This window comes from Onychostruthus taczanowskii, unplaced genomic scaffold (genome assembly GCF_017590055.1).
Source record: "Onychostruthus taczanowskii isolate IOZ18803 unplaced genomic scaffold, ASM1759005v1 scaffold176, whole genome shotgun sequence".
In the NCBI taxonomy this organism is placed as follows: domain Eukaryota; kingdom Metazoa; phylum Chordata; class Aves; order Passeriformes; family Passeridae; genus Onychostruthus; species Onychostruthus taczanowskii.
The window spans coordinates 304358-332111 of NW_024498973.1; the positions used below are offsets into that span (position 1 = coordinate 304358).

The 27754-nt window shown below is 44.8% G+C and overlaps 1 protein-coding gene across 1 annotated transcript; it reads left to right on the top strand.

The window, feature by feature from the left end:
- On the top strand, positions 1–26451 carry TRAF3IP1 (TRAF3 interacting protein 1). The gene is made up of 15 exons (XM_041400242.1): positions 1–196; positions 760–828; positions 2170–2331; positions 3188–3328; positions 3473–3925; positions 4585–4662; positions 9086–9161; positions 11667–11765; positions 13579–13660; positions 14332–14415; positions 14722–14833; positions 15358–15394; positions 15910–15986; positions 25433–25656; positions 26039–26451. The coding sequence occupies exons 1-15, from the start codon at positions 74–76 to the stop codon at positions 26202–26204; spliced, it is 1983 nt and encodes a 660-aa protein (XP_041256176.1). The 5' UTR covers positions 1–73; the 3' UTR covers positions 26205–26451.
- The last annotated feature ends 1303 nt before the right edge of the window (positions 26452–27754 follow it).

Here is a 27754-nt window from a genome sequence, read left to right on the forward strand (position 1 = left end):
CGGGGGCGGGCGGGTCTCGCGGCGATCCCGGTTCGAGCCCCAGCCCGGCCCGGCCCGGCCCGGCCCCGCCGCGATGAACGAGGCGGTGTCGCGGCAGACGCGGGAGACCCTGGGGCAGGTGATCCGCAAGCCGCCGCTCACCGACGCGCTGCTGAGCAAGCCGCCCTTCCGCTACCTGCACGACCTGATCTGTGAGGTGGGTGTGTGGGGGTGAGGCAGCCGGGGCACCGCGGGCCTCCCCCGGCACTGTGGGGCGTGCCCGGAGCGGTGTGTAAATCTCGGCGTTTTGGGGTGAGTTTGGGGCGTTCGGGGTGGAAAGGTACCTGTAGCGGTAGGAAAAGGGGGTCACGCTGGCAGAGGCAGGGTTAGGTGGGGTTTTGGGAAGGAGTTGTTGCTGTCGGGGTGCGCGGGCTCTGGCACAGGGTGCCCGGAGAAGCTGTGGCTGCCCCTAGAAGTGTCCCAGGTTGGACACTGGGGCTTGGAGCAGCCCGGGACAGTGAAACATCACAGAATCCCGCAATCACTGAGGCTGGAAAAGCCCCCGGCATCTCTGAGTCCAGCCTGTGCCCGATGCCCACCCTGGCTCCAGCACTGAGTGCCACGTCCGGGCCATCCCTGGGCACCTCCGGGGATGGGGACTGCACCCCAATGCCTGACCACCCTTTCCATGATGAACGCATTTCCTGCTGCCCCACAAGGTTTATTGAGCAGAGGCTTTAAATGATATTGACTTACCTAGTTTCTTCTGGTTTTTTTTAGGTGATCAGAGTGACAGGTTTTCTGAGAGGACTTTACACAGATTTCGAGTTGAAGTCAGATAATGTCAAGGTGGGCATGGGACTTCCTTATTTGTTTAGCTTTCAGGATTTTTGCAACTTGCCACAAGATTCTTTTGGTCTTTTCTGTGTTCAGCACCAAGGAGCTGTTGTTACTTTTGTGAAGAAGTTATGAAAGTTCCTGCTGGTGGGTTATATTATACTTTCCATGAGGTGGACACCTATAGATTAGTGTGCAAATTTTTGGTTTTAAAGAGTCTTGTGGTCTCTCAAGAGAATCCATGGACCTAAACTTACTGCTCTATATATTTGTGTGTATGTACAAACACACCCACCCACACACACACACACATATATATATATATATGGTATATAGATACATACATTAAATATCTCTGTTTAATGTCCCAGGACTCACCTGTCTAGGATATGCATTCCACAGTAGCTTTATTGCAGTATAAAACTGGCTGATTACTGAAAGAGAAGGTTATTACTATTACTGAAAACTCTTCTTAGGTCCAAGGGTGACTTTACTCTCTGTTTGCTGCTTTCCCCTGAGTTTTGGCTGAGCTGATGCCGAGTTCCCCAACTCCCAGCCTGATTTGGGAGCTTTAGTTGCTGATTCCTGGCAAACAAAGCAGTTTTTGTGTGTTGCCACTTAGGCAGCTGATCCCATGGTGTTTGTTTAACGTAGCAACTGAAGTGTGAGCTCTGACTTCTCATCCCTCCAGCCAGTTCTTGCACGTTTTAGTCACTGACTAATGCCTGTGTTTATTTCTGTGACTGCTCCTACTGCTGTCAGGATAACTACAGTTATGTCATTTATAACTGACTTGTTGGTTTTTTTGATAGTGTCCTTTGTGACACAAAAAGCAGATTTCCCAGCAGCTTTTGAGCAGGCCTTTGCTGCATCTACATGCTGCTACCACTCTGAGAATTTCTTTCACAAATTTCTTTCACAGCCCATGAGTCCATGGGGTTTTCCAGAGCTCAGGCAGAGGAGATCAAAATCCTGGAGTGTGGGGGAAAATGTCTCAACCTTGAGTTCCTCTTCCCAAAACTGGTCAGGAGGAAGACTTGTCTGCTTCCTTACTGTGATCTCTCTTGGAGTTGTAGAGGATAAGGAGAATAATTTTTATCTGAGTAATCAATAGGAGAGAGCTGTAAGGAGGACTGGAATCATGAAGATTCCTTAATTGCGAGGACTTCTGAAATTTCACTTGGCTTTACTTTGTTTATTTGGTCTTTTATTTTTTTACTTCTGATTTTATGTAATCACTGGAAGATTGAAGAGCAGTTGGGGCAGGTTGTTTGTGAAGTATAATTGTGAAACAAAAAGAAACATGATAATAATCGTGGAGATAAAAGTTTCTCTTAATTGCTCTTTTACCAGGATAAGGAATCCAAAATCAGCTTCCTTCAGAAGGCCATCGATGCTGTTGTGATGGTGACAGGGGAGCCACTGTCAGTGAAACCAGCACGAGTTGTGGCTGGACACGAGCCTGAGAAAACCAATGAATTCCTTCAGGCAATCGGGAAGTGTTGCTTGAATAAGGTAGGACAGAATTACACAGATTTTATGCACACAGGGAACAGGGGCAGGAGGAGAGGGAACGGCCCCAGGCTGGGCCAGGAGAGGCTCAGGGTGGACATCAGCAGGAATTTCTCCAAGGAAAAGGTGCTCGGGCCTCGGCAGGGGCTGCCCAGGGTGCTCAGAAGTCCCCATCCCAGGAGGTGTCCAAGGAACACTTGGATGTGGCACTGAGTGCCCTGCGCTGGGGACAAGGTAGGCATCAGGCACAGCTGGGACTCGATGGCCTTGGAGGTCTTGTCCAACCCAAATGATTCTGTGCCTTAATTACCCCCTGCTGTCATTAACTGCGCAGTAGAAACATTTTGTCAGTCCTTAGTAACAGCGGATGGAGAGTTCATGATCTTTGGCCAGAGTTTGCGCCAGCTTCTCACATTGCATTCTGCAATTGTCCCAAATGTATTCTGAATAGTAAGGATTTTATTATTCACTTTGTTCACTTTGTTTGTTTGTCTCCTAATAACATTTATTAGATTTCTAGCATAAAATGAAGCCCCAGAACCTTTAAAATTTTGGGATACAGATGCATTACAGTTGCTCACCTTTGGCTTTATCTCCTTTCAGTCAAATCTCTTAATTATGGAATGAAAGTAATTTTTCTACTGTGCTTTTTTTGATTATGGAAATACAATAATGGAGAAATTTGATAGGTGGTTAAAAACTACCGTGGGGGCTGCTCTTACACAGCATTATTGCATTCTTTCAAGGAATTATTATGTTTTTTACACTGAATTGTTACATTCTTAAAATAATAATTACAACATTAATTACTTAATGAAACAATTTACTCATTTCAGTGGTGTTTTTCTGTTCCTTGCAGCTGTCCAGTGATGCTGCTGTAAAAAGGGTCTTGGCTGGGGAAAAAGCTGACGCTAAAGGGAAACCTCCACCCTCTAAACCTCGACATAAAGAAAGCAGAGAGGCCAAAGCAGAAGAACAAAAAAGCCATAAGGATAAAGAGGTAGCATTTGCATTTTTTGAGGGGTACTGGGGTACCATGATTTATTTGTTTGGGGTATTTTTAGCATTTTTGTGTTTGTAGAGTCACTGTGTGATTGAGTTGCCATGCAATGGAATTAATTTTTAGTGTTTGCGTTCTTTTTAGAGCAGGAGAGACACTGAAATTAAAGACAGAAGCCCCAGCAGAGACAGAAAACCCAAAGGAGATTTGAAAGAGAGCAGAGAAAGAGAAAAGGAGAGGGAAAACCAGAAGAATAATGAAGACAGGCACAAAGAATCTGAAAGAGACACCTCAAAGGAAGGAGAAAAACAAGAGAGGGAAGGAGGCAAAAGCAGAACAAACAAGCAAGGAAGAGAAACAGAAAAAAACAAAGGAAAAGGAGACCCAGAGCGAGGAGAGGATCTCAGGCATGATAAAGGACAGGAAAGAGAGAAAAGACATGAAGCAGGAAGAGAAAAGGACAGGCTGAAAGGAAGAGACAAGGATAAGGCCCGGGACAGAGAAGGAGAGAAAGACAGAGAGAGAAGAAGAGATCGGGACAGAGAAAAAGATGGGGAACATCTCAGGGAACACGGAAAGGAGAAAGCAGAGAAAAAGGTAATTGAAATGTTATTTTGGGGAAGAACTTTCCCCATGCTGTGGTTGGGACTGTGTTTGTTTCAGTGGCCTTCAAGGTTTGTATTCCTGCTCATCCAGCAGGAAGGGACCTTGTTCCAAACCCCTGCCATGGGCAGGGCCACCTCCCACTATCCCAGGCTGCTCCAAGCCCCAGTGTCCAACCTGACCTTGGGCACTGCCAGGGATCCAGGGGCAGCCACAGCTGCTGTGGGCACCCTGTGCCAGGGCCTGCCCACCCTCCCAGGGCAGAATTCCTTCCCAATATCCCATCTGCCCCTGCCCTCTGGCAGTGGGAAGCCATTCCCTGTGTCCTGTCACTCCAGGCCCTTATCCAAGTCCCTCTCCATCATTCTTGTTGGCTCCCTTCAGGTGCTGGAGAGCCTTCTCAGAGTTGGGACTGAATGGTCTTTAAGGTCCCTTCCAACCCAAACCAGTTTAGGATTCCTGTGTATTCTAAGGATTATAGGGCCTAAACTGCCCTGAGAACCACCTTTTCATTGCCTTTCATTTTGTTACTCTTCTATTTCCTCTTCCTCTGAATATTTTCTATTCTGCCTTTCTATTCTGTTGGTAGAAATTCAGGATTGATGGGCTCCTAAATGCTTCTTTTGAATCTAAACCAGTTCATTTCTTTCCAGCCCTCAGATTCTGAAGAATCCATGCATAGAAAACCACAGAGGCCAACTAAAGATAGCAAGTGCCAGCCAGACGCTGAGGTTAGTAGTGGAGGAGGTAGGAATAACCAAAGTGTTGTATTTTGATTTGGGAATCTGCTCAAAAATGATGTGGGGTTGAAAGATGGGTAAATGGCAAGTTTAGGGCTGGGAAACACATGAAATAGATGCTTCCCTGGGTTTTTTGGTTGTTTATTTATTAAAAATTTCTCTGAGCTTGGACCAAAAAAAACCAAGTCTACTCAATTTATTTTATTTTGCAGATTTTATTTCTGTGTATTCATATTTTGGACACTTCTTAGGATCACAGACTGGTTTGGGTTGGGAGGAACCTTAGAGCTCATCTCTTCCAACCCCCTGTCAAGAGTTTTCCTGATTCTTCAGAATCTTTCCTGGAAAACTGATAGGGTTGCTGATAGGGTTTTTGTATTTTAGCAGAAGTTACTGTTTTAGAAAGAAAAGGAGTCCAGTGTTGTTTCAGGGTCCATGGTTTGCAGCTGGAAGAGCAGCTCAGTGCCTCTGCACAGGAGCTGCTGCTTGTGTCACCACTGTGACTCCATCTGCTGCTTCCTGATGACCTGAGGCAGTTTGGGGAATTATGGAGCCACGTGGCCAAATGTTTAAAGAGGGAGACTTCAGTAAATGAACCTAAAGCAGCACAGGCTGAGGAAACACCAGGCAGGACCCCAACTCTAGCAGGAGTCTCTGGGCCCACTGTCATTATCATGTCTTCCCCACGAGATGACAAATTTATGGCTCTTCCTTGACTCCAGTCCAGCCAAACTCTTTAAGTTATTGGCACTGAGAGGGAAAGCTTATAAAATAGTTTTGTTTTTTTTAGCCTCCAGCAAATATTCATGGCCAAGTCAAACTTCCTGCAAACTGGGTCTCTAATGGAAATTCTGAGCCTCATCCCAAGCTCTCATCATGCTCTTGGGCACCGCAATAATGCAGCAGGGCAGTAAAGTTTCATTTCCCCTCCTAAGTGCTTTTGGGAGGGATTCCCAGGCTTTGGGATCATTACCTGAAATCCAGATGACATTCCTGCCTCTGCCCGCTTGCGTAACAGCGGAGGCTGCTCATTTCTGAGATGATGAAAACACAAACTTGAGAGCAGAGCACGGCACATGTCATCGTTTTAAAGCTGGGGAAGGGAGAGGTGACATGAAAACGTGCCCAGTGAATCTTGGGAGCTGAGATAGCTGCACAAAGTGATTTAGAGGAAATTCCAGCAGCGATTAATTGGAAATTGCATCTCATGGACTGGGGTTGATCTTCTGGTCCTCCCAGGAGTTTCCCAGCCTTTATTTCCAGGGATTTACCTCAATTTAGCCACTGTGGCTCCACCTGAATCACCTGGCAGGGAAACAAATGTATTCAAAAGAAGGCAAACAACTTTCTGTGCACATGAAAGATTATGAATCTTATTTTGTGGTCTCTGCTGCAGAATTAATAAATCTTCAGCATCTCTTTTTAGCTTTTTATATGTATTTTTTTCTGTAGATAGTTACAGAATATATCTGTTCACTATAATAGAAGTGAAGCAGTTTGAGGTAGTACCCAACAAGTCAGCCGCTGTGTTTTCCTCCTCAGGATTAATGTATTTACCTTTTTAATGCATTTACTTTAGAGAAGAGATCAATTTAGAAGTTTTTTTTTTTAGTATTCTACATGTACAGCAAAGCTGTCTCTTAAAGTTTAGTCTCTGACTTTGCTTAATGAGATTTTCTCTGTTTATGCAAATCTCAGTTTTTCTTGCTGCTAATTATTGGCACCAGCTTCCAAATCTACTTAAGGCTGACTTTTTTTGGTAATTTAAATGTATTTTTCTGCTGCTAAAGAAACTTTGTTATACCCAGTGTGCAGTAGTCATCACATGGGTATCCATAATTTTCTGGAGCTAGAAGAAAGCAGGGCTAAGTAGGAATTAAGAGACATTTGGCTACCACATGGCAATCAGAAGCTGCCTCAAGGCTGGCTCTTGCATCCTGCAGTTTGGGATCAGGGTTGAGTCGTGTTCTGTTCACTCTCAGTCTATCTCAGGGAAAAATCAGATTTAAAATGGCCTTTTGGACCTTCTAAATAATGAAGATCATTATTGCTTAGGCTTGACAAGAGGTGGAGGAGGTCACAGAGCATCTGGTGCTGGAAGTGACCACAGAACAGGTAAATCATTTCCCCCTGAGGCCAAACACCTTGGAAAAGTCTCTTCCCATGGCAGCTGTAGCTCTTGGCTAAAGCTTTCTGTAATATCCTGTCATTTCTGGCCACTTGCAGAATGGGTTTGAATTTGCCCTGCAAACTCTGTTGCTCTGGAAGTGGTCACTTAAAGCAGCCTCTAAGTCCTGCCTAATGAACTTCTCTTCCTCTTGGAACTTAGGTTATGTAATGAAACTGTGGAATTAAAAAAAGGACATCAGAGAGAATCACTTCATGGAAATCTGCAGGACGTGGCTAAAACATTTCTGTTGTGGAGCTGGGAATGTCCCTCTCTTTGGTGTCATTACATCAGAAATACATCCTTTAAACTGCTTTGAAAACAGAGATTTTCCTCATCTCTGTGTTTGAGAAGTTTTAATTTGCAGGATCTAATACCAATACCAATCTAATACCAATTTGCAGGATCTTTGTGTTTGTGAGCTTTTAATTTCCAGGGTCTAATACCAATAGAATATCATCTTGCCAGACTTTAGGTGAGGAAAAGAGAATTGATTGATATTTTCCTAATAAATCTTATCTGCACAGCACTCAAACTGGCCTTAGCAAGTGGAGATCTTTCCTTGTATGTGGTTTTATTTATATAAAATTACACGTGCGTGCTTTCTGTTGCAGAGAAGGAAAGAGACCTCCCGGCACTGTGGATTTAATTAGAAGAAAAAATTAAATGTGGAGGGTTGGTGGGATGAAATTGCCGTTCACAGACTTAATTCTTATTTATTATTAGAGAACCATCAGTAGAGCTGATGAATTAGAGGAGAGAATCACAGTGGCTTATTTTGTAATGAGCTCTGCAACACAGCAAACATTTTCTTCTATCTTGAAGTGAAATTTGCCCTCTTTAAAGGTTAATAATGAGGACAAAGCAGCAGCCTGGATGGTTTGCAGAAGGCTCTGGATCCTCTCCACGTGGAAACATAATTACTCAGGACTGGGAAGCGTGCATGCATCCATCAAGGATTCTGCTGTAATGTGTTTTTCCAGCATGGTGTGAGATGAAGTGCAAGATTTCCCTTTAATGGCTCTGGTGGCTGCTTTTCAAAGTCTTGAAGGGGAATAACCTCTTTTATCTCCCTTTGGAAAGCCCCTCAATCATAAATATTGTGGGCTTTCTGTTTTGGTGTGCTGCCATAGTGAGCAAACGTCAGCTTTCAACCTGCACCTGCTGCCAGGCTGCACATGTGGCTCCACAAAAATTCTGTTTGTAGCCACATAAATAAATGACCAAATCCCCTCTTGCAGCAGCCTCAGCACCTATTGGCAGCTCCCTTCCCACTTGTGCTAATAATGACCTCACCCAGAGAGCTGCTGGGGCTGTAGTGTGCCAGATGTGCTCCTGATGGGATAAGAGCTTTCTTTTCCCTCCTTCCATAATGTTGGGCTCGTGGAGGTTATTATGGAGAATTAAAATTAAGATGAACCACTTCAAGATTGGAATTGTGTCTGGTTTTCCTTAGAACATGCCAGAATTTGTAAAGAGGAAAAACGCTTCCTTCTGGTGGAAAGTTTCCCAGCCCAGGGCAGGGGGTGGAAGGTGATGAGCTTTAAAGTCCCTTCTACTCAAACCATTCTTTGATGGCATAAAAATGGCAGAATTTGTGATTCTCAGGTTATCAATATGGACATTGGAGGTCTTTTCCAACCTTAATAATGATCAGCAGATCTAACAAAAATCTTGGATGAAAACTGAAAAAAAAAATCACATAAGGAAAGAGATCCCTGGAGGTGCTAAACATATTTTAGGAATTGGGATATTAGGCAGGATTTTTATCCAGGGAAGTTGCCATTTAAGTAATGGACTGGGCAAGCCTAGTAGCACAGTTTTTTAAATCCTTGCTTCTCTTTTGGAATGAAGTCTAAAAGATTTTGCAGCAGGTTGAAGAGAAGCTGTTTATCTGATGCAGCTGAAACACAGAGGTGATTGTAGGAATCTTCCTCCTTTTTATAACATTTTTATTCCACAAGGTGGGATACTCTTAGTTCCCATTTGGAAGTTGTTTTTCCATCAAATAAGTTCATGTGAAAGAAAATAGGTGGCATTTATCCAGGAAAAAATATCCACAGGCTGTGAGGGATATAAACTCAACGTAAACACGTGGATCAACTCTTGGGTCAATATTTCCTCTGTATAATACTTAGAAAAGCAACACAAGGAAGTGAATTTTAGATATAATGATATAATATTTAGATCTACTGTTATATAAATTTCTGGTCTTTTATTGTTTTGTTTTGTTTTGTTTTCTTGCAGAATGAAACTCCTGCAAGGATATCAAAGCAGCCTTCAGCAAAAGCATCAAGGCATCCCTCCAAGCCCGGAGGAGAAGGTAACCACAGGGAGGATATTGTTATTTCTATCAGATATGCTGCAGGGTTATTGAACAGGAATGGCAGAAATGCTTAAATATCCATGTTTATTTTTGCCAGGGTTTGGTTTGTACTCCCAGCCTGCATTTGTGAATCCGAGAGGCAGTTTTCCTGCCTGGATTTGGGATACAGGAAGTGAGATTCAGTTCAATTTGCTCTCTTTGCCTGTGCGCAGTTGCAGACAGAAATTCAGCCTGCTTTTGGTAATTTCTGTGTAATTAAGCTTTTGGACTTGTCTGCAACTATTTCTGACATGTAACATTTGTTAAATTTTTACAGCAGAGCAAAGTGAATGTTGAAATGGTTTTAATTTGGTTTAACAGACAGTTGGTCCAGACTTTCCAAATAAATTATTTATCTGTGGAGGTGCTTCCTTGCAATTATGATGTTACGCTTCATGTTTATTTCATTGAGTTATTGTTAAATGGTTCATTCTGTTATCCCCCCACGTTTTCCCCAAGTTCTTTTTCCCCTAAGTTGTACCCTCCCTTAAAGCTGTCCCTCAAGCTATTCCCCTCCCTTCGTTCTAGTCCCTTCCCTGCTGTCAAGGTGATCCTGCCCCTTTTTCCTGAATGTTCCCTGCCCCTCACCCCGGGGCCAACCCCTGATTGAAGCACCCACTTGGAACTCCCCTAATCCACGACGCCCCATTGGCCCATGTGTCTTTCCCCCTCTCCTGATTGGTCCCACAGTGTGGATGTAATCCCCTTGCTCCACCCTTGAAGTGCCCCTATTGGTTGTTTTCTGTACCCACCCCCTGTTCGTAGCTGTATTTAACCCCTTGCACAGACGTGGTTCATCAGCCTTACCTCCTTCACCTGCCAAAAGTTTTTCCAGTGGAGCCTGAAGACAAAGCATCTCCTCGTTCCTCCTTTGCCTGCTCGCTGCCGTGGCTGTAGCAGCACGTACTGCAGGGCTTGCAGCTCTTCAGGTTCAGCTGGGGGCAAACCCCAGTCCCCAGCTGCTCCCGACTCCTGTCGTGGCTACTGGAGTGCACAGAGATAGCCCGGCTTCCGCTGGGCTTTGGCATTGTGTCACCAGCTTCCGTAGTTCAGCCTTTGAATATTGTGTTTACACACTGACTGGGAAGTGGTTTATCTTCAGAATATCCCAAATATTGCACATCACGAGGAAAAGAATCTTAGCTTAGCAATGCCATCTTTTTGTGTAGGAAAAGAAGAGGAAGAGCCTGGAGAAACTCCTGGATAAGGAATAAAAGTGGCTCGTACCCAGAGTTCAGACAGCAGTAGTGGAACTGCAATTTCTGTTTGTATTTTAGTGCCTTTCCTCCTCCTATTTCCGTGATTGGTCCTAATTTCCTTTCAGTGCTTTGTGCCCCTGGTATTTTAATCCTAAAGAAGAAGAATAAAAGAATAAGTCACTTTAATGTCTCTATTCAGAAGATTCAGTGACACCTGTGAATTGATGCCTGTTAATAACAGGCAGTTCTGGTTAAAAATCGCTGCATGAAAATCTTCATGCACTTAATTTTCCAATCTCATTATTAATAATTCATATAAAGAGATCATATGTTGCTGGATGTCTTCCCAAGTTCCCACTTTTTTTTTGATTTCTGTTTTAGGTTTCTATGCGTCTGAGGCAAAATACTGGAGTTACATCAGTCCTGCTTTCAGGATAATGAATAGCCTTGTTTGGGCACCTTAAATAAGTTGGAAAATCCCCCCTGTATGTGTGTTAATTTAGGAGCCTCATTCAAGTTGGTGCTAGAAAATTGAAATTTTTATGTCACATCTCCTGTGCTGTGAAGTCTGAGTAATTTGGCAGCTGAAAAACCCCTGTCTGGATTCCATTAAAACTGCAGCCTTATTTTTACTATTTAGTGATCCTTAGCTGATCCTATAACTTTTTTTATTTCCCAAAGTTTTATATTTGTTTTATATGGCACTAAACTGTAAGGACCAGACACACCATATTTAAAACCAAAATCCAGTTTTCCTGATAAGTTTAATACAGGGAATGACTTTAGGGTGAGTATTTAAAACCAGTCCTCTCTCCCTGATGCAGCACTCAAATGGTTTATCAGAGCCAGGAATATTTTGGGGCATTACCCCTCTTTTTTGACACAGTGGGCTTGTCACAGGTGAATAATCCAGAGTGTCAGAAAACTTTCTGATGCATGTTGCACAGTGGTGATGATGATCAGAGCTTTCTATTTTATCTTCTATTAATTGGAAATAAATCAATGTACAACAGGAGGAAATGTGTCTTCTCTCTGGGCAGATAAATTATAGAGTTTTATACTGAATATTTCAGCTTTCAGGAGTTCAGTCAGCACTCATTTAAAAAGTCTTTGTGCACCTTGAATGTGATTTATTGACACTGAAGAAGGTTTGTTAAACTAGGGCAGCCCTTAAAGAAGTCCTAGCAGGTATTTAGCATGGCTTTTTATTCTGAATTTTTATTGGTTCTTGGGTTTCATTTGACTATAAACTGGTTTGTTACAGGAGCTGTGGACATGAGGAGTGTGGCAGATGGGATTTCAGAGGATGGTGTTGCTGAGCTGCAGGAGAAAAATGAACCAGGCCTTGCAGAAAAACAGAAAGGTAGGGAAAGTTAAAGTGTGGCTGCCATGGAAAGCCCAGCTGGAGTGTTTGGGTCAAATCCATGCTGCTAAATGATGTAAGGAGGGTGATTTGCACTTAATCCAAGTGCTGCTGTCTGCTTAATCACATCTCATTCGTACTCTGCCTTGAAAAATGTCCATCCCCTGATAAAGCAATTACTTTTTATTTTCCTTTTTCCTATTTTACTGTTTTCCAAGAGGCAAATGACTGCACCTGAATCCCTTGGTGACTGTTCTCTGTAAGAAGGGAATCTTTGCATGTTGCCTTTTTGTGCAACTATTTGAGAGTCTCAGTGTTTGCATTTTATAGGATTCCAGAGGAAAATTCCATCCCTGCATTCTTTCTTACTCCTTCATTTCCCCCCGCCCCAAGCTGGATATAGCTCCCAAGACATGGATGTGTATCCAGCTACAACACACATGGAGCCATGGCAGCAAAGTGCAGGAGGAGGAGCTGAAATTGCAGCAAAAAGCTGCATTTTTGTTCTCTCCAGCTGCAGATGCTTGGGCTGGTTGGGAGGATGGATCCCATGGATGTGGGAGGTGTTCCCAGCCCACCTTTGGTCTCCAGGGCCTCATGGCTGTGGCAGCCTAATTAAATATGGATGGATGGCCAAGACATTTGTGTGACCTTCCCCAGCTGGGAGAACTTCCACGTGAATTTCCTTTCATCTCTTGGAGCTGTCTTGTCCTTTGGAATGCATCTGGGGTGGAAAATAAATTTATGGTGTAATTGGGATGGATGTAAGAGGAGTACCCCCAGGTTCATTATGGATTTGGATTGGATCCCCTGGTGGTTTAAGAACCAAATATTCAGGATCAGAAGAATAATGAAAGTTGGAAAAGATCTCCAAAATCATCAAGTCCAACCTCTATTTTATTGACTGATCTTGTTTTTCAGCTTTATTCACCAAGGCATTGTAAACCCTCATTTTTTAGGTTCAGGACCTTTAAGATCCAAATCCAAGCCACTCCATGAGCCCAGGATTATAAAACATTGTTTATTAGGTGAAGTAAACTGATTTTCCTGGATCTTTTAGAGCATTATTTCTGTCTGTTTCAGTTATATTTTGTTGCAGAGCAACAAGACTCTGTATCCCAATTTTCCTGGCCCTGGGAGTAGTTCTCAAGTTCTGGATGTAATTCCTGTTGTGTGCTTCGTGCCTAACTTGATCAGATTGCAGAATAAATAGAACTTTTCTAAAAAAATCAGTCTGTTTGTTATTTACAGATTAATTTGCCAGAGACTTAGTAACATTCCAGTGACAAAAGAGCAGCATCAAACATAGTTGAAAACTTTTAACAGAAAAAAGTGTTTTTTAATAAATCAAGCTCTTCTCTAATGCTTTTTGCCCTTTTTGTGATGTATTATAGAGTTTTTAAACATAATTGGCTGAGTTTAGATGCTATGAGTAGACTTTACTCGAGGAGTAGCCACCACCTCAACCAAGAATCCCAGTAGGGGAAGATACGAGGTTAAGGGAGACAAAAGCATTGAGTGAGATGATGTCATTTTCACAGAGGGGGGAATTTCACAATGTTAAGAAACTTATAAAATGAAGAAATTTAAGTGGTTTTTTTTAATGCAATGCTAAGATTCCAAATACTGTCATAAAAACCTGAGGTTTTCCTAGCCCAGCTAAGCCCCAGTTTAATGTTAAGAAACTTATAAAAATGAAGATATTTAAGTGGTTTTTTTTTTAATGCAATGCTAAGATTCCAAATACTGTCATAAAAACCTGAGGTTTTCCTAGCCCAGCTAAGCCCCAGTTTTATGGTGTTCTGTTTAATAGAAAGAGAAGTGGAGAATGCAGCTCCTGACAAGCCTGAAAATGGGGAAGCACCTCCTGATGTCCCACCTCGACCTGCCCAAAGGTGTGTTTCCATCCTTTCTTCACTTCTCAATCCATAAACTGCTCCATGGAGTAAAATTTTTAGTAAAATTTTTGAGGAGTACATTGCATTTCCTCTGTGCGTTCCATAAGGATGGTGCTATGGATGAGGTGAAGCTGCTTTTTAATTTGAATGTTTGGATTTTTTTTTTTTTTTGGCTCAGCAAAGTCTTGTGTTGCTGTGTTATTGTATTTGCAGGCACCCCTGTGGCAGGGAGGAATGATGAGTCTGACTCCATCTTCTCAGAAGGCTAATTTATTATTTTATCATACTGTATTATACTAAAGAATACTAAACTATACTATGCTAAAGAATTCAGAAAGGATACTTACAGAAGGCTAAAAAGATAACAATGAAAACTCGTGACTCACTCCAGAGCCCTGACACAGCCTGGCCCTGATTGGGCAATGAGTGAGAACAACTCACAGCAGAATCCAATGGAACAATCACCCGTGGGTAAACAACCTCCAAACACATGCCACATGAGCACAACACAGGAGAAGTAAATGAGAGAAGAATTGTTTTCCTTTTCTCTGAGGCTTCTCAGCTTCCCAGGAGAAAAATCCTGGGTGAAGGGATTTTTTCAGAGAATGTGAATGCCACACTGTGTCCCTTGTGAATGTGATTTTTCCCCATTCCCGCTGTTCTTGCAGACGGATTCGCCGTCCCGGCAGCGCGAGGCTGGCACCTCCGCGAGTGAAACATCAGGAGAGCACTGAGCTCTTAATCCCAGAAAGGTGAGGGATGAGGGAGATGCAGAGAGGGTGTTCCTTGGAGCACACCCTTCCCAGCTCCTCTGGCATCGCCAGTTTGGGATGGTCACCTCATGGTGGAGTTCCCATCCCTGGAGTGTCCAAGGAAGGCCTGGACGTGGCACTCAGTGCTCTGTGTGGGGATTGCTCACAGGCTGGACTTGAAGAGCTTTTCCAGCCTCATTGATTCTGGGATTCTGTGATCTTTTGATGACTTTTAGCTGAGTTTAGTTTATTTTGGCTCGATCTCAGCATTTCCATTCATTCCCCTGTTCCCTGTGTCCCTGACAGGAGCGGCAGCTCTAAAATGGCCCCGACCGTGCTCAGGGAGCAGCAGGTGTCTGATGAGGAGGACGAGCAGTTCGTGGTGGAGACAGCAGCGCCCCTGCCAGAGATGCCAAAGGTCTGTTCCTGTTGCAGCTGATTGAACCTTTTTCCATATTTTGTTTGAAGTGTCCAGCCTGGAGAGAGGCTCTCTCTCTCCAGGGAGAGCTCAGAGCCCCTTCCAGGGCCTACAGGGGCTCCAGGAGAGCTGGAGAGGGACTGAGGACAAGGGATGGAGGGACAGGACACAGGGAATGGCTTCCACTGCCAGAGGGCAGGGTCAGATGGCATATTGGAAGGAATTACCGGCTCAGAGGGTGGGGAGGGGCTGGACTGGAATTCCCAGAGCAGCTGTGGCTGCCCCTGGATCCCTGGCAGTGCCCCAGGCCAGGTTGGATGGGGCTTGGAGGAGCCTGGGATAGTGGAAGGTGTCCCTCCCCCTGGCAGGGGTGAAATGGGATGAGCTTTAAGGTCCCTTCCCACCCAAACCATTCCATGATTCCCTGACTTGTTAAAACATCCTCCAGCTGAATATTTTTGAATAGTTCCTTATTACAGCAATGCCAACTTCTTGCAACTAACACTCTCTTCCTGCACGTGTAGGAGCCAGAAGTGGAGCTGGTTGAGGATCAAAAGCATGGTACGTTTGCTTTTATGTATATTTGTACAGCTCTAGAATCAACCCCTGGGTTTAAACCAAATGCTGAACACTTAAAAGTGCTGAACAGAGCACTAAGATCCCTCCTGAGGGAAGGAGTTTGCAACGTTTGCAGGAAAACCAACTTATTTACCCAGGCTTGTTTTCCTGTGCAGCTGGATTTACAGCTGTGTTAAGGACACATTTTCTATGCATCTTCAATGTCAGCAGGATTTAAAATTCTGCATAAAGCTCATAAATTAACGTTTCTTCAAGTGTCAGGTACAGCTTGTCAGCTCCGAGATATGAGGTTGGATTGAAAGACAAGTTCTAGAAAAGCTTGGGAGAAAAAAGGTCAGATAACAAATACCTTGTGTGTCAGTGTTTAAAATACAAAATAAAATGCTGCTCTAAAAATTGTCTGCATCAATAGAACAGTTGGGTTTTATTTTATTGTCTGAATGTTTAAAACTGTTTAGTGTCCGTCAATGCTTAGAAAAATCCTGGTTTTTCAACAGGTGGGCTGGTGAAAAGAATCCTAGAAACAAAGAAGGATTATGAGGCATCACAGAAATCATCACAGACCACAGAGAGGGTGAGGTGGCAATGGCCTTCAAAGAACTGGGAGATGAGATGTTGCAATTGTGACCTTTTTCTTTGCTTTAAATGTGATTTATTCCATCTGTGATCAAGCTTTTCTCTGTCATGTCTTGTCTTGCTTATGTGATTTTTTCCACAGTTGAGAAGGGGAAGGTAGGTTTTGTTTTTGCTGAGTTTTGTAGGTTTTTTTTGTTGTTTTGATCACTTAGAAAGTGTGTGCGAAGGATCTAGCAGTGACAAACCACAAGCAAAAGCCTGAGCCCCCCATATTTGAGTGTCTTCCTGCTGCAACAGAGAGCTCTGGCTTTGTGTGCCTTGCAGAGCTCATGGTAGGAGAGACAGCAAAGGCAGAACATCGAGATGGACTCTTCTGATCCCATGGAAAGTTTCTAAATCCATTTTGATGTGCTGGGGAGAGGCACTGAAGCACTGCAGTGATAAAAGTCTCGTAAAATTAGATGAGTACATGGTGTTTTTGGGAGGTGAATGCATTCCGTGAGCTCTTACATCTTCCAATCATATTTATTTTAATCTAATTCAGTACTGTAGGGTTTTCCTGCATGTATGCTTTTCAGGAATGGTCTGTAGTGTTTGAGACCAGCTGTTCACAGAGCTCAGTGAAATTAGTGGTGACTCCTGAAGACTGTTGAAGCAGACTCCTGTCTGCCTGTTCTGGCTTTCTTCTCTTTTCCAGCACGTTGAGAAAGTTGAGATGGCAGATCTGACTCTTGAGGGAGTATCCTCCTTTCTGGAGTTCGGGATTGGCTGAGATACAGGCCTGGAAGAAAATTCCTTTCATGTATTACAAGGGCTGTGGTTGATGAGCCCAGGTAGGGTTAGGTGGGATATTGGGAATTAGGAATTGTTCCCTGTGAGGGTGGGCAGGCCCTGGCCCAGGGTGTCCAGAGGAGCTGTGGCTGCCCTTGGATCCCTGGAAGTGTCCAAGGCCAGGCTGGACATTGGAGCTTGGAGCACCCTGGGATAGTGGCATGTGTCCCTGCCATGGCAGGGAGTTGGAATGGAATGGACTTTAAGGTCCCTTCCAGCCCAAATTCCTCTGGGATAATTCTAGAGCTGAAGAAATGGAATCCTTCTAAAAAGAGGAAAACACCTTTAGATTGCTGCCCACAGTCTGTTAGGAGTGGTTTTAGTTTTACCCAACTTGCTGAATTGCATCCATTTGTTAGAAATGTGCTCTTGTGTCTTTGGTCTCTGAAACACCTCTGGCTGCTTGGCATGAGATTGTCCAATGGGGAGATTTGCCTGCTTGGTGAAATTCTGCCTTTAGAGAACTGTTTGGAGACAAAGAAGGGTTCCAGGTTGATTCTGGAGTTTCTGCAGCAGCTCCAAAGCTCATTCCTGAGCAGGCACTAGAGCCCAAGCCATGCAGCTGTCCCTGTTCCTGGGTTTATAACTAGATGGTGCTGTTGGATCATCAGTTCCCAGCTCAGTTTGGGAACAGCATTAGGAATTCATTAGTCTCTCAGCACTCCCTCACTGTGGGCTGCCCTCTTTGGTGGTGTGTCCTGTCCAGCACTGGCCATGGAACAGGATAATGGGGAAGGATTTACACAATCACATGGATTTCAAGATCAGGAAGCTTCCTCTGGTGTCTGCGCTGTATTTTCTGGTTGGGTTTTTTCCCTGACTGAAAGTAACAAACTAAAACACTCCTTTTTTAACCCCTTAAATATTTCTAAATGGCCAATTATGACCCTCTACAATCACCATTGAGTCCCATTGCTGGTTTTCAGCCCCTGAAACATTCATTCAGCACTTGTTTGGCTTTTGTTGCACTTTTGAAACCCTGCTCTGAGTTAGCAGTGCTGAGAATAGAGAACTAATTCTGGAAAAAAACCTGCTGACTTCCCAGTCCATCACGTGGAAACCTGCCCAAGCTCCTGGAATACCATGGGATGGCCTGGCCAAGCAGCTGCTTGCTGCTTCAGGAGGTTCCTCTGCTGCTCCTGCTCTTCAGATTATGGTGTGGAAGGGGTTGGGATCCAGAGAGGGGTGTGGCTCTCCTGAAATTGTGATCCACAGAGAAGTGTGATTTTCCTGAAATTGTGATCCAGACAGGATTCTAGTTCTGAAATTGTATCCAGAGGGAAGTGTGGTTTTCCTGAAATTGTGATCCAGAGAGAAGTGTAGTTTTCCTGACAGCAGAGTTGAATGGAAAAGATGATTAAAAATGCTTGGAGTGTGTGACAGGCACTTGACAGTTCAGAAAACAAGAGCTAGAGATGCAGTTGAATCCTGGGAAATAATTCTAGAGAATAGAGTTGTTGTGAGAGTAGAAGTTAAAAAAAAACCCCAAATTTCCAACGTGGCCTTGCCTCTGGGAAAGCCTCTCTGACTATTTAATTTTTTTTCCATCAAACTCTCCAGAAGTATCCTCTGCATCAGGATGCAACTATATTCCAAACTGTTGTGCATCACAGAGTAAAGTTAAGGGTACTGCTATATTTTTGGAGTAAGGTATCCAAAAATCCAGGGAATACTTGAAAGAAAACTTGCTTTGGGAAATTCCATCTTTCCTCTGTCTGTCACTAGAATGTTAATTTTCCCTCATTTTATTAAACTAATACATCCAAAAGAAATGAAGTATTTCCCCACTTCTATTCATTAGTCTTCAAAGCCTTGATCTTCTGCCAGTTGGGAAAATGAAGAGGGAAAAAAAATAGCAGGCTGAGTGCTGTAACTTTTGGTTAATACATTATTAACTCCAGTATTCAGCAAAAAAAAATGATCAATGGATCCACCTGATTTATTGGGGATTAATCAACCAGAAATGAGGTGAAGTTGGTGGATTAATGCTTAATCCAAATGTAACACTGGTGCCCTCTCAGGGATGTTTCACACCTTCCAGCTGCTGATGCCTGGGGAACATTTATTTATGTTAAAAACATTCCTCCAAAACCCTTTCTGTGCTGTGTTTCCCAAACATGCATTTGCTTTTTAAGGAGTTTTAATAAAGGAGAACAGCGGAGAAGGAAAGAAAACTGGGACTTTCATCATCTAAGTTTTGCATGTGCAGAAACTTAATATACACAATTTTGAGGTCAAACAAAGGGGTCATTCTGAAAATACACAAGATTTTTGCTGCCTTGATTAGCTGTGTTCAGCCTAACAAATTCCTAAAAAAACTTCCTAAATGTATTTGTTTAGAGTCTAAGCCTCTAATGTCAACCAGAGAAAGAAACAGATGTTCCATTTTGTATTCCACTTCATTTATTTGATGTGTGGAAAAACGTAGGCAGGTTATTAAATAGCTGAAGCAAGTGGGATAACAGAATTCCCATCTTTGCACTACCAAAAGGGTTTCAGAAAAGCAGCAGCTTGGAGGCTTCTGGGAGGAACAAGTGGTGTTGAATAGCTCAGCACCTGGGCAATATTAACTTGAATTACCAGTGCGGTACATTATGCACTTCAGAGCTTAGGACAGATGTAATCAGTGCTGATTCTGTTTGTTTGAAGAGCTGCAGGTCACTGATTTTTACATTAATCCATCAGCTGCACATCTGGGTGTGCCCTCCAGTCCGTGCAATGAATGTGCTGTGTTCAGCAGCTGCAGTCAGAAACGCCAGCAGTTTGGTGTTGGGGGGAGGCTCATCATTCCCACCACAGCATCCTGCCAGCTTGGTGTGTCCTCAGGAATGCTGACAGGGGAATGGAGGAGGAGTTACCCATGGAAGGGTTTTCACATCTCTGTTGATGGTGATGTGATGCTAGTTCAGTGGGAAATCTCTGGTGCAAGCACACAGTTCCCCCAAAACAGGGTTTTTAACCCAGCAGCTGAGCAGCACAGGAGCTCAGGTGGAGGAATGTGTGCTCCAGGGTCCTTACGCTGCTCCCAGCTCTAGGGAGCAAAAATGCGCCCCCCAAGCAGTCATGCTGCAAGCTGTGAACACAGGAACAGGGCTCTGGCCACTCTGGGGATAATCCTGGTGTCAGGGCTCCTTTGTGCCCCAAACCATGGAATTCCTGTCCTGGGTGCACTATAAATCCAAGTGAGACAGCAGATGGATCTGTGGACACAAAGGACGTGTAGAAGTAGTGAGGCAGCTGTGGTTGCCCCCAGGAGAGGTGCAGAGTGTAAAGGACACAGCACAGGGCCTGTCACGTCTTCCAAGGTGCTGGGGCACTGCCTGGGGGGAGGGAAGTTGTTTAGTACAAGGAGCAGGTTTATTCCAAGTTCTTTTTCACCAGGAAAAGGTGCTCTTTGAGCAGGAAGAGGTTCTGGACAGGAAGTGTGAGGAGAAAGGGAAGGCTGGGCAGAACTGGCACCAGTGTGGCATCGTGGGTGAACAAATGTGCTCTGCTGTCACTAATTTCAGCTGGAATCGTCTCCTGGCTTGTCTCCTCTGGCTGAGGATTCACAGGGCTGGAGCCCCTCTGCTCTGGAGCCAGGCTGGGAGAGCTGGGGGTGCTCACCTGGAGAGGGGAAGGCTCCAGGGAGAGCTCAGAGCCCCTTCCAGGACCTGAAGGGGCACCAGGAGAGCTGGAGAGGGACTGGGGACAAGGGATGGAGGGACAGGACACAGGGAATGGCTTCCCACTGCCAGAGGGCAGGGGCAGATGGGGTTTGGGAATTAGGAATTGTTCCCTGGGAGGGTGGGCAGGCCCTGGCACAGGGTGCCCAGAGCAGCTGTGGCTGCCCCTGGATCCCTGGCAGTGCCCCAGGCCAGGTAGTACATTGGGGCTTGGAGCACCTTGGCATAGTGGGTGGTGTCCCTGCCCATGGCAGGGGGTTGGAATGGGATGGGCTTTGAGGTCCCTTCCAAGTCAGACCATTCCATGGTTCTATAATTTTGCTTTGTGTGCTGAATACTGCCCCAAATACAGGAGATTTTGGGAACTGATTTCTCCCCAGGAAAGCAAGGTGGGTGTGTGGGCTGGAGTGGGTGTTCATGGACAGGTGAAAAGTCCTGCTCTTTTTGGAAGGATCGAGTATGAACTTCAGTTAATATGGAAAACCACCACCCTCCAATAAATAAAAGAGATTGAAAAAGCTCTCTTGAAAGAGCCATTCTTTTATTTTTTTGTGGAGCCTTCCAGCTCAGGAGCAGGTCAGACTGACTCTGGGAAGTGCAGTGATAAAGAACATTGTGTCTCCAGCTCCTTGGCCTGTGCCTGAACCTCATACCTGGCATCAGCAGAAAAAGCATCCTGTTCATGTGAAATGCTTTAACATTTACTGTTTCCCCTCTGCTTCTGTGAAAGAGTTTCTTATGGGGATCCCTCGTGGGTAGTTACAATCTACTTAAAACACAGACTCTGTAAAAACCAGGAAAAGAAAACACCCTTTATGATCAAAAATATATATTTTATACAATAAAAAAGCACCCCACCTTGTTGGTTTTGTGCTGGATATATCCCAGTTACTTGCACAAAATGAAGTTTCTGCCCTGTCCTGTAGAAAGAGGTGGGGGGAAATGGTGGAGCTCAATAAAATGTGATTACTTGGGTCTGTTGTCCTAGTGGGACATAATAATAGTGTTAAAAGGGGCTGTAGTAACTATTGAAATGCTTGATGGATGCTTGTACTAATTTGATTGATATTTAAAAGCCTGATAATTAAAAAAGAGAAACAAAGGGGAAGGTGTATAAAAGTAAGCAAATGCTGTTTCTTGAAATTCTGATGGCTTCTGGAGCTTTGTTGATAATTTCCACCTTCTTGATTAAAAAAGAAAATTCCTGCTTTCAGATTTCTCAGGTGGCTGCACCCGAGTCCAGGTTGTGTTCTGCTCACATGGAGGTAATGGGAAAAGCAGCCTTTTTTCCAGGAATCCAAAGCAAACATTTATCTTGGTGCCTTATGAAAAACACGAAGAAAAGGAAACGTGTTGGGCCTACAGAAGTGATCCAGCCTTTTCCATGGGGATAATTTATTGATTCTGGGGCTGTTGGGAAAGGGGAGTTGCTTGAGGTGTAGGGTCTGATGAAAAAGCCTGGAACAATTCGGATTCTGGCATTTTCCTCCCAGCTGAAAATCTCCCGTTAGGCGTTTGTGCAGAGTGAGCAAAGGTGGCACTCGGGGCTCGTACCGCCCACGTCGCTGGCTGGGGGAAGCCATCTGCCATCATTCCAGAGATTTTAACCCATAGCTGCAACTGTGGAGCTGGGAACAGGCTCTCAGGGATTTCTCTTCCCTTAATTATTTACAATCAGTGTGAGCTGGCAAAGCTTGGGAGTGTCACAGCGATAATTCGGAGCCTTGAGCTGCAGGACGTGGAATCGTGGCTGTCCCATCCCTGGCTGTCCCAGGCCAGCTTGGATGGGCCTGGAGCAACCTGGGATGGTGGAAGGTGTCCCTGCCCATGGTGTGGCTTGGAACTGGATGGGCTTTGAGGTTCCTTCCCACCCAAATCACTCTGGGATTCTGGGATCATTAGCACAGGTATTAATGAGACAAAGAAAGGGTGGTGATTTTCACGGGTTGAGCTGCTGTGCCTTGTGGTTGGGAAACCTTTCTTGGGAGGAAATTTTTCTTGGATTTTTCTTGAAACTTGGGAGTTCTTACACCAGTTCAGTATCATATGTGTTTCAAAGACACTAATTTTATTTTTTTTTTATTTTTAAACAAGTCTATTGATGAACCTGTATGAATAGTATTTACTAGATTTTTATTTCAAATAGTATTTAATAGATTTTTTTTAGTGGTGTTATGTTTCAGTTCTTGCAGTGCCAGTTGGCTTTGATGATCCTAAGGGTCTTCTCCAACCATGACAATCCTGTAATTCCATGACTGACTTTGGATATTTTCTCCTTTTAATCTCACTTTTGAAGTATTCCACTGCACAAAGAACATGCTGGAGTTACAGGGACACTATAATTAATTTTCAGTATTTGCTAATACACTTTAAGGAACTGATTAATGAAAAATACTCCAAATTTTTTTTTTGTTTCACTTGAGCTTTTCTAGCAGCTGTGTATTTTAGCCTGGAATATTTCAAATTGTGAGTTGGACCTGTGTTTACAGACCTGTGTAGATCTCTATGTAGATATATTCTGTATCTAAAGTATCCAATTCTGGCTTGCTTCTTTACTGAATTGTGGGATTTTAATTTCTATTTCATTTTTTATTTTGATTCTGTACTTCCCTGTGGAGGGACGTATAGGCTGTTTGGTCTGTCTTGGTATCAGAGAAGTCATGCCAGCATTACAAGGATGAGAAATAGAATCACAGAATCATTTGGGTTGGAAAAGATCTCCAAGATCTTTGAATCCAACCTGTGCCTGATGACCACCTTGTCACCAGCCCAGGGCACTCAGTGCCACATCCAAGTGTTCCATTCTCTCATCCAGATCCTTGATAGAGATAAAAATACTAAACAGAGCTGGGCCCAGTACTGATCCCTGGGGAACCCCACTGGTGACCAGTCTCAGCTGGACATGTCCCCATTCCCCACCCCTCTCTAGGCCAGGCCTTCAGCCAGTTTTTATCCCTTAAAGAGTGCACTTAGCCAAACCATGGACTGCCAGCTTTTCCAGCAGAATGCCTTGGGAAACATTCCAGAACTTGGCCTTTGAAAAATAGAAATGAAGCAGGTTTTCACACACCAACCCTCAGATAATGGACTGGCTGAGTCTTCTCCCTTCTGAGAGAGCTGGATGTGAAATAAATTCCTTATTTTTTGGCTGAGCCTTCGGATAATGGATGGCGGGGAGGAGAGTGGTGAGGGTTTGGAGCACTTAGCAGAGGAAAAACAAGGGAATGAGAGATCTTCCTGGGAAGCTGTTGGACCTGATACAACTCTGCTGATGGACTGGAGGTGCTTGTCTGCATAGTTCACTTGCCAGCCCCATGTGGAAAATGCAGTGCTGTGGATGGAGCACAGAGCAGGAAAAGGAGTACAAAAAGAGTCAGGATAGAGAGAGGGAATCTCTTGAAACGCTGTGAGATTGCAGCTCTTCTGTCCTAAAGGACAGCAAAGGCATGGATGGCTCCAGAAAACCCTGAATCATGTGGCTGGTGTGGTGTAATGAACACCTGCTGCTGCTGCGAAGGCATGGCCTGAACAGGGGGGAACTTGGGGCTGTGTTGTTTTTAACAGCTCAGCCAGCTCTCCTGAGGTGACTTGGGCAGCAAAGGGCTCAGCTTCAGCAGCCTGAAGCTCAGCCCAGCTCCTGATGGAACCAGGCAAAGAGCAACCCCCAGTAGAGTCAGAAATGCAGCATTCCCTGCGTCACGTGTGTGGCAGAGCGCGGGCAGAAGCCGCAGCGAGGCTCAGCCTTCGCACCTTGGGCAGAGCGTTTTCCTCACACACATCTCTCTGTGTCCCCAGCCTCCAGCCAGCCCAGGGCTGCTGAAGTGTGCTTGGCAGGACGCCCTGCAGCCTCCGAAGCCAGCTGAGCAAACAGCCCCAGCTTGCACAGGAGGCCAGGCACTTGGGAGGAGGGCAGGAGGGGACAGGGGACGGCTTCCCTGTCCCACTCTGTGTTTACCAGGACTTGTGCTTAGGAGCAGCTCACCCTCTGGTTGGGGTGGCAGGGAAAGGCATTTCTAGTTTTTTGGCATATAATAAACGAACAGAATTACTTTAAATAAACTCTACTTCAAGCTCTCTGTGTCTGCGTTTGGGAATTCGACCTGCAGGAGTGTTTGAAAAGAAAAAACGAGGAAAGAAAAACGAGGTTGTTTTTTCTTCATGGGGGAGAAAATCCCAGCGGGCTTTGCCTTAATGGCTTTGCTGGAATAAGATTATTCTAGTGTATTAGCAGCGTGGCATCACTCTGCTCTTTTTACAGCATCCTTTTGCTCCTGCTGACTTTGCCATTGGAGCAAACTCTGAATTTGACTTGCAGTGAGCTGAGGCCTCAGGAGCTGCACCACAGAGACTGCTGGCTCCACATGAGGGAAGGAGCACAAGCCCAAATTCCTTTGGTGTAGTGGAGTTTATGGAGGCCACACCTGCAGCCTGTATGGTTTTACAGCCGTGACCAGGAGTGCAAGGCAGGGAGTAACCACGGCTGTTACAGCACTGAAGTGCTGTTGTTAGGAGCAGCATTAGAAGCTGGAGATCCAGATACAGGCAGTGGAGGGAGAGAAGCATCTTGAAGGGGCTGATGCAGAGAACTCAGAGGAGGCTGTGCCCTGCAACTCCCACACAGCCGCAGAACTTGATGCTGCTTTCAAAGCTTGTCCAGAAAGGTGTGGCTGTCCCATCCCTGAAAGTGTTCTAGGCCAGGCTGGACAGGGCTTGGAGCAACGTGGGATAATCCAAGGTGTCCCTGTCCATGGCAGGGGATGGGATGAGTTCTAAGATCTCTCCCAACCCAAACCATTCTGTGATTCCATGATTCTTCTCTTCCATTTCAAACTGTCATGAACTCTTCTCCAGCTCCTTCCCTGTTTGCAGTCTCCAAACATCCATCATTCAGCTTACAGCAACAGTTTTCCCTAATACTGATGCTTCCCCTGTTTGTCCCTCCTGTTAGGAGAAGCCAGTTGCCTCAGAAGCATCCAGGAAGAGGGAGAGAGACCTGGTAGCCAAAGAAATCGAGAAGTTCCAGGGCTCCATTCAGACTGTGTGCCAGCATGTCTTCAGGCTGGGCAGGATGGTGGATTACATCCAGGAGGACATGGATGCCATGAGGAACGAGCTGCTGATGTGGCGCCAGGAGAACAGGGAGCACGCAGAGGCTCTGCGGAGGGAGCAGAGGTGCGTGTGGCCAGGGCAGCTGGGCTTGTCTCTGGGGACAGATTTTAGGGGCCCTTAAAACTTACAAACAATGTAAATATTGGACCCAGAGCATGGCAGTTTTTCTGGTGTGAAGGACAGTTGGTGAAACAGCTTCTTTGGCCTTGTCTCACACCAGAACACGATGAATCCATCGGAGCACCCTGGGATAGTGGAAGGTGTCCGTGCCCATGGCAGGGACTGGGACTGGGTGGGCTTTAAGGTCCCTTCCAACCCAAATTCTGTGATTCCATGGAATACTTTGCAGCCTTTCAGGTATTGAAATGTATTTTCTTGGAGGATTAAATAACCTGAAGCAGCTTGAAAGTTTCCAACAACATCACATTCCCTGTGTCTCTTCCAGCATCACAGACAGCACGCTGGAACCACTGAAGGCTGAGCTGGCTGAACTGGAGCAGCTGATGAAAGACCAGCAAGACAAGATCTGTGCTGCAAAAGCAAATAATTTAAGGAATGACGAAAAAATCCAGAGGATGATTCTTAGCATAAACGTGTCTTCAAGAAGGTGAAGAAGAGGGAGAAGGAATTAAAGAGCCTTAGGACTCACTGACTGACATTGCTACCAAAAAACCAAAACCCAAATAGCAGATACGCCTTATTCAGATATAGAATGTTTAGGGACCAAAACCCTGAAAATGTTATGAAAAACTCTGTTATTGCATTGATTTTTAGATGTTGATATTATGCAGGATAAAATGATACTCACTTGAATGCTAAAGTTGCAGAGCTATTAAAAGAAGTTTATTTGTTTAACTGTGAGCTGCTGTTTCTCACTTCCAGAGCCCCCTTTGCCTCCCTGGCCACATCTCCTTTCCTCTCCTTATCTCCCCTGAAATTCCCACTGAACACACTGTCCTGGTAAGTGGGTATTAAAGAATTCTTTTTCCCCCTTAAATGTTCCAAACTCCTGCAGGTCAGAAGGTTCCTGAATCCTGTTCAGACCTATCAGGAGTCTGATTAGGACCAAGTGAAAATGCAATTCAAGCATCACCACGTAAGGGAGCTGAAGTGTTTTATCTGCACAGGTGTTAATTCCATTTTTATTGCATATGTTCATTTGGAAAGGATTAATTTAAGTACCTGTTTCCTCCCCAATGCACGTCCTTGTAGCTTTTTCTACAGGAATAATTCCACTGATTTTTCTTTAGTGAACTGCAGATGTCTGGAGCATTTTCCTAATGACACCTGGAGTGTTCTGCCCATGAGAGTCCAGCATCAGTGATTCCTAAATCTGCAAAGAGTATTAGTGCAGACACAACTGTGTGACTCTGTGCTGGGTGCAGAGGCTTTAGTCCCCTGCAAGGCTGTTGCCAAGGTTTTTATGATGTTGTTTGGGCCGTGGATGAAGTGTTAGTGGCCTTGTTTTTCCTTCTTTGATTGGTGTATCTATGTTTTTTGGGGTTGTTTGGTTTTTTTTTTCCTTCGTGGTTTCTTTAACTGGTGTCTGGACGTAAAAATCTACCAAATGATCATCATTATAATGTGAGTTTTAGGGTGTTAAATACAGACATTTGGAAGGGTGGGAGGCTTTGCTCTGTGGGGTTTTGGAGGGGGTGGAGAAGCACTTGGGGGCTTGGGAAGGAAGAGGAGAAATTTTTTGATCTCTTGTAACAACTGCCTGCGACACTGAGCTCTTTGTGTTTGCATGGCTCTGTTCCAATACCTCAGCTGCATCCTGGGTCTCAGCACATGAAGGAAAAGGGGTTCAGGATGTCCAGCAACACCCCCGGAACTGCTGGTGAAAGCCTGGTGGTCACTTTTCCCTTCAAACTCGGATGGTACAGTACGGGGTTTGCTGGGATTGCTCAAACTCTTGTCCCATGAGCTTCCCACTGCTCTAAGCCACCCCTAAAGGGTATTTGTCACCTGTCCCCCAGCCTGTGTCATCCCATGGTCCCCTCCTATGGCCTCTGTATCCATAAAATCCAGCGTGGTGCTGCTGGAGCCTGGGATAGGCAGGAAAGCAGTGAGAGCAGCAGCAGGTGTTCTCCAGAGACATGGAGGGATTTCTGGCTTGAACAGGATTTCAACCATGGTTTTTCCTTTCCCTCAGCTGCCC

Excerpts from the sequence above, each read along its gene's own strand:
- TRAF3IP1 (XM_041400242.1), top strand. The coding sequence starts at position 74 with ATGAACGAGGCGGTGTCGCGGCAGACGCGGGAGACCCTGGGGCAGGTG. Across the intron at positions 3,329-3,472 it reads AAAGCCATAAGGATAAAGAG|AGCAGGAGAGACACTGAAAT; the intron begins GTAGCATTTGCA and ends CGTTCTTTTTAG. Across the intron at positions 15,987-25,432 it reads CATCACAGACCACAGAGAGG|GAGAAGCCAGTTGCCTCAGA; the intron begins GTGAGGTGGCAA and ends CCCTCCTGTTAG.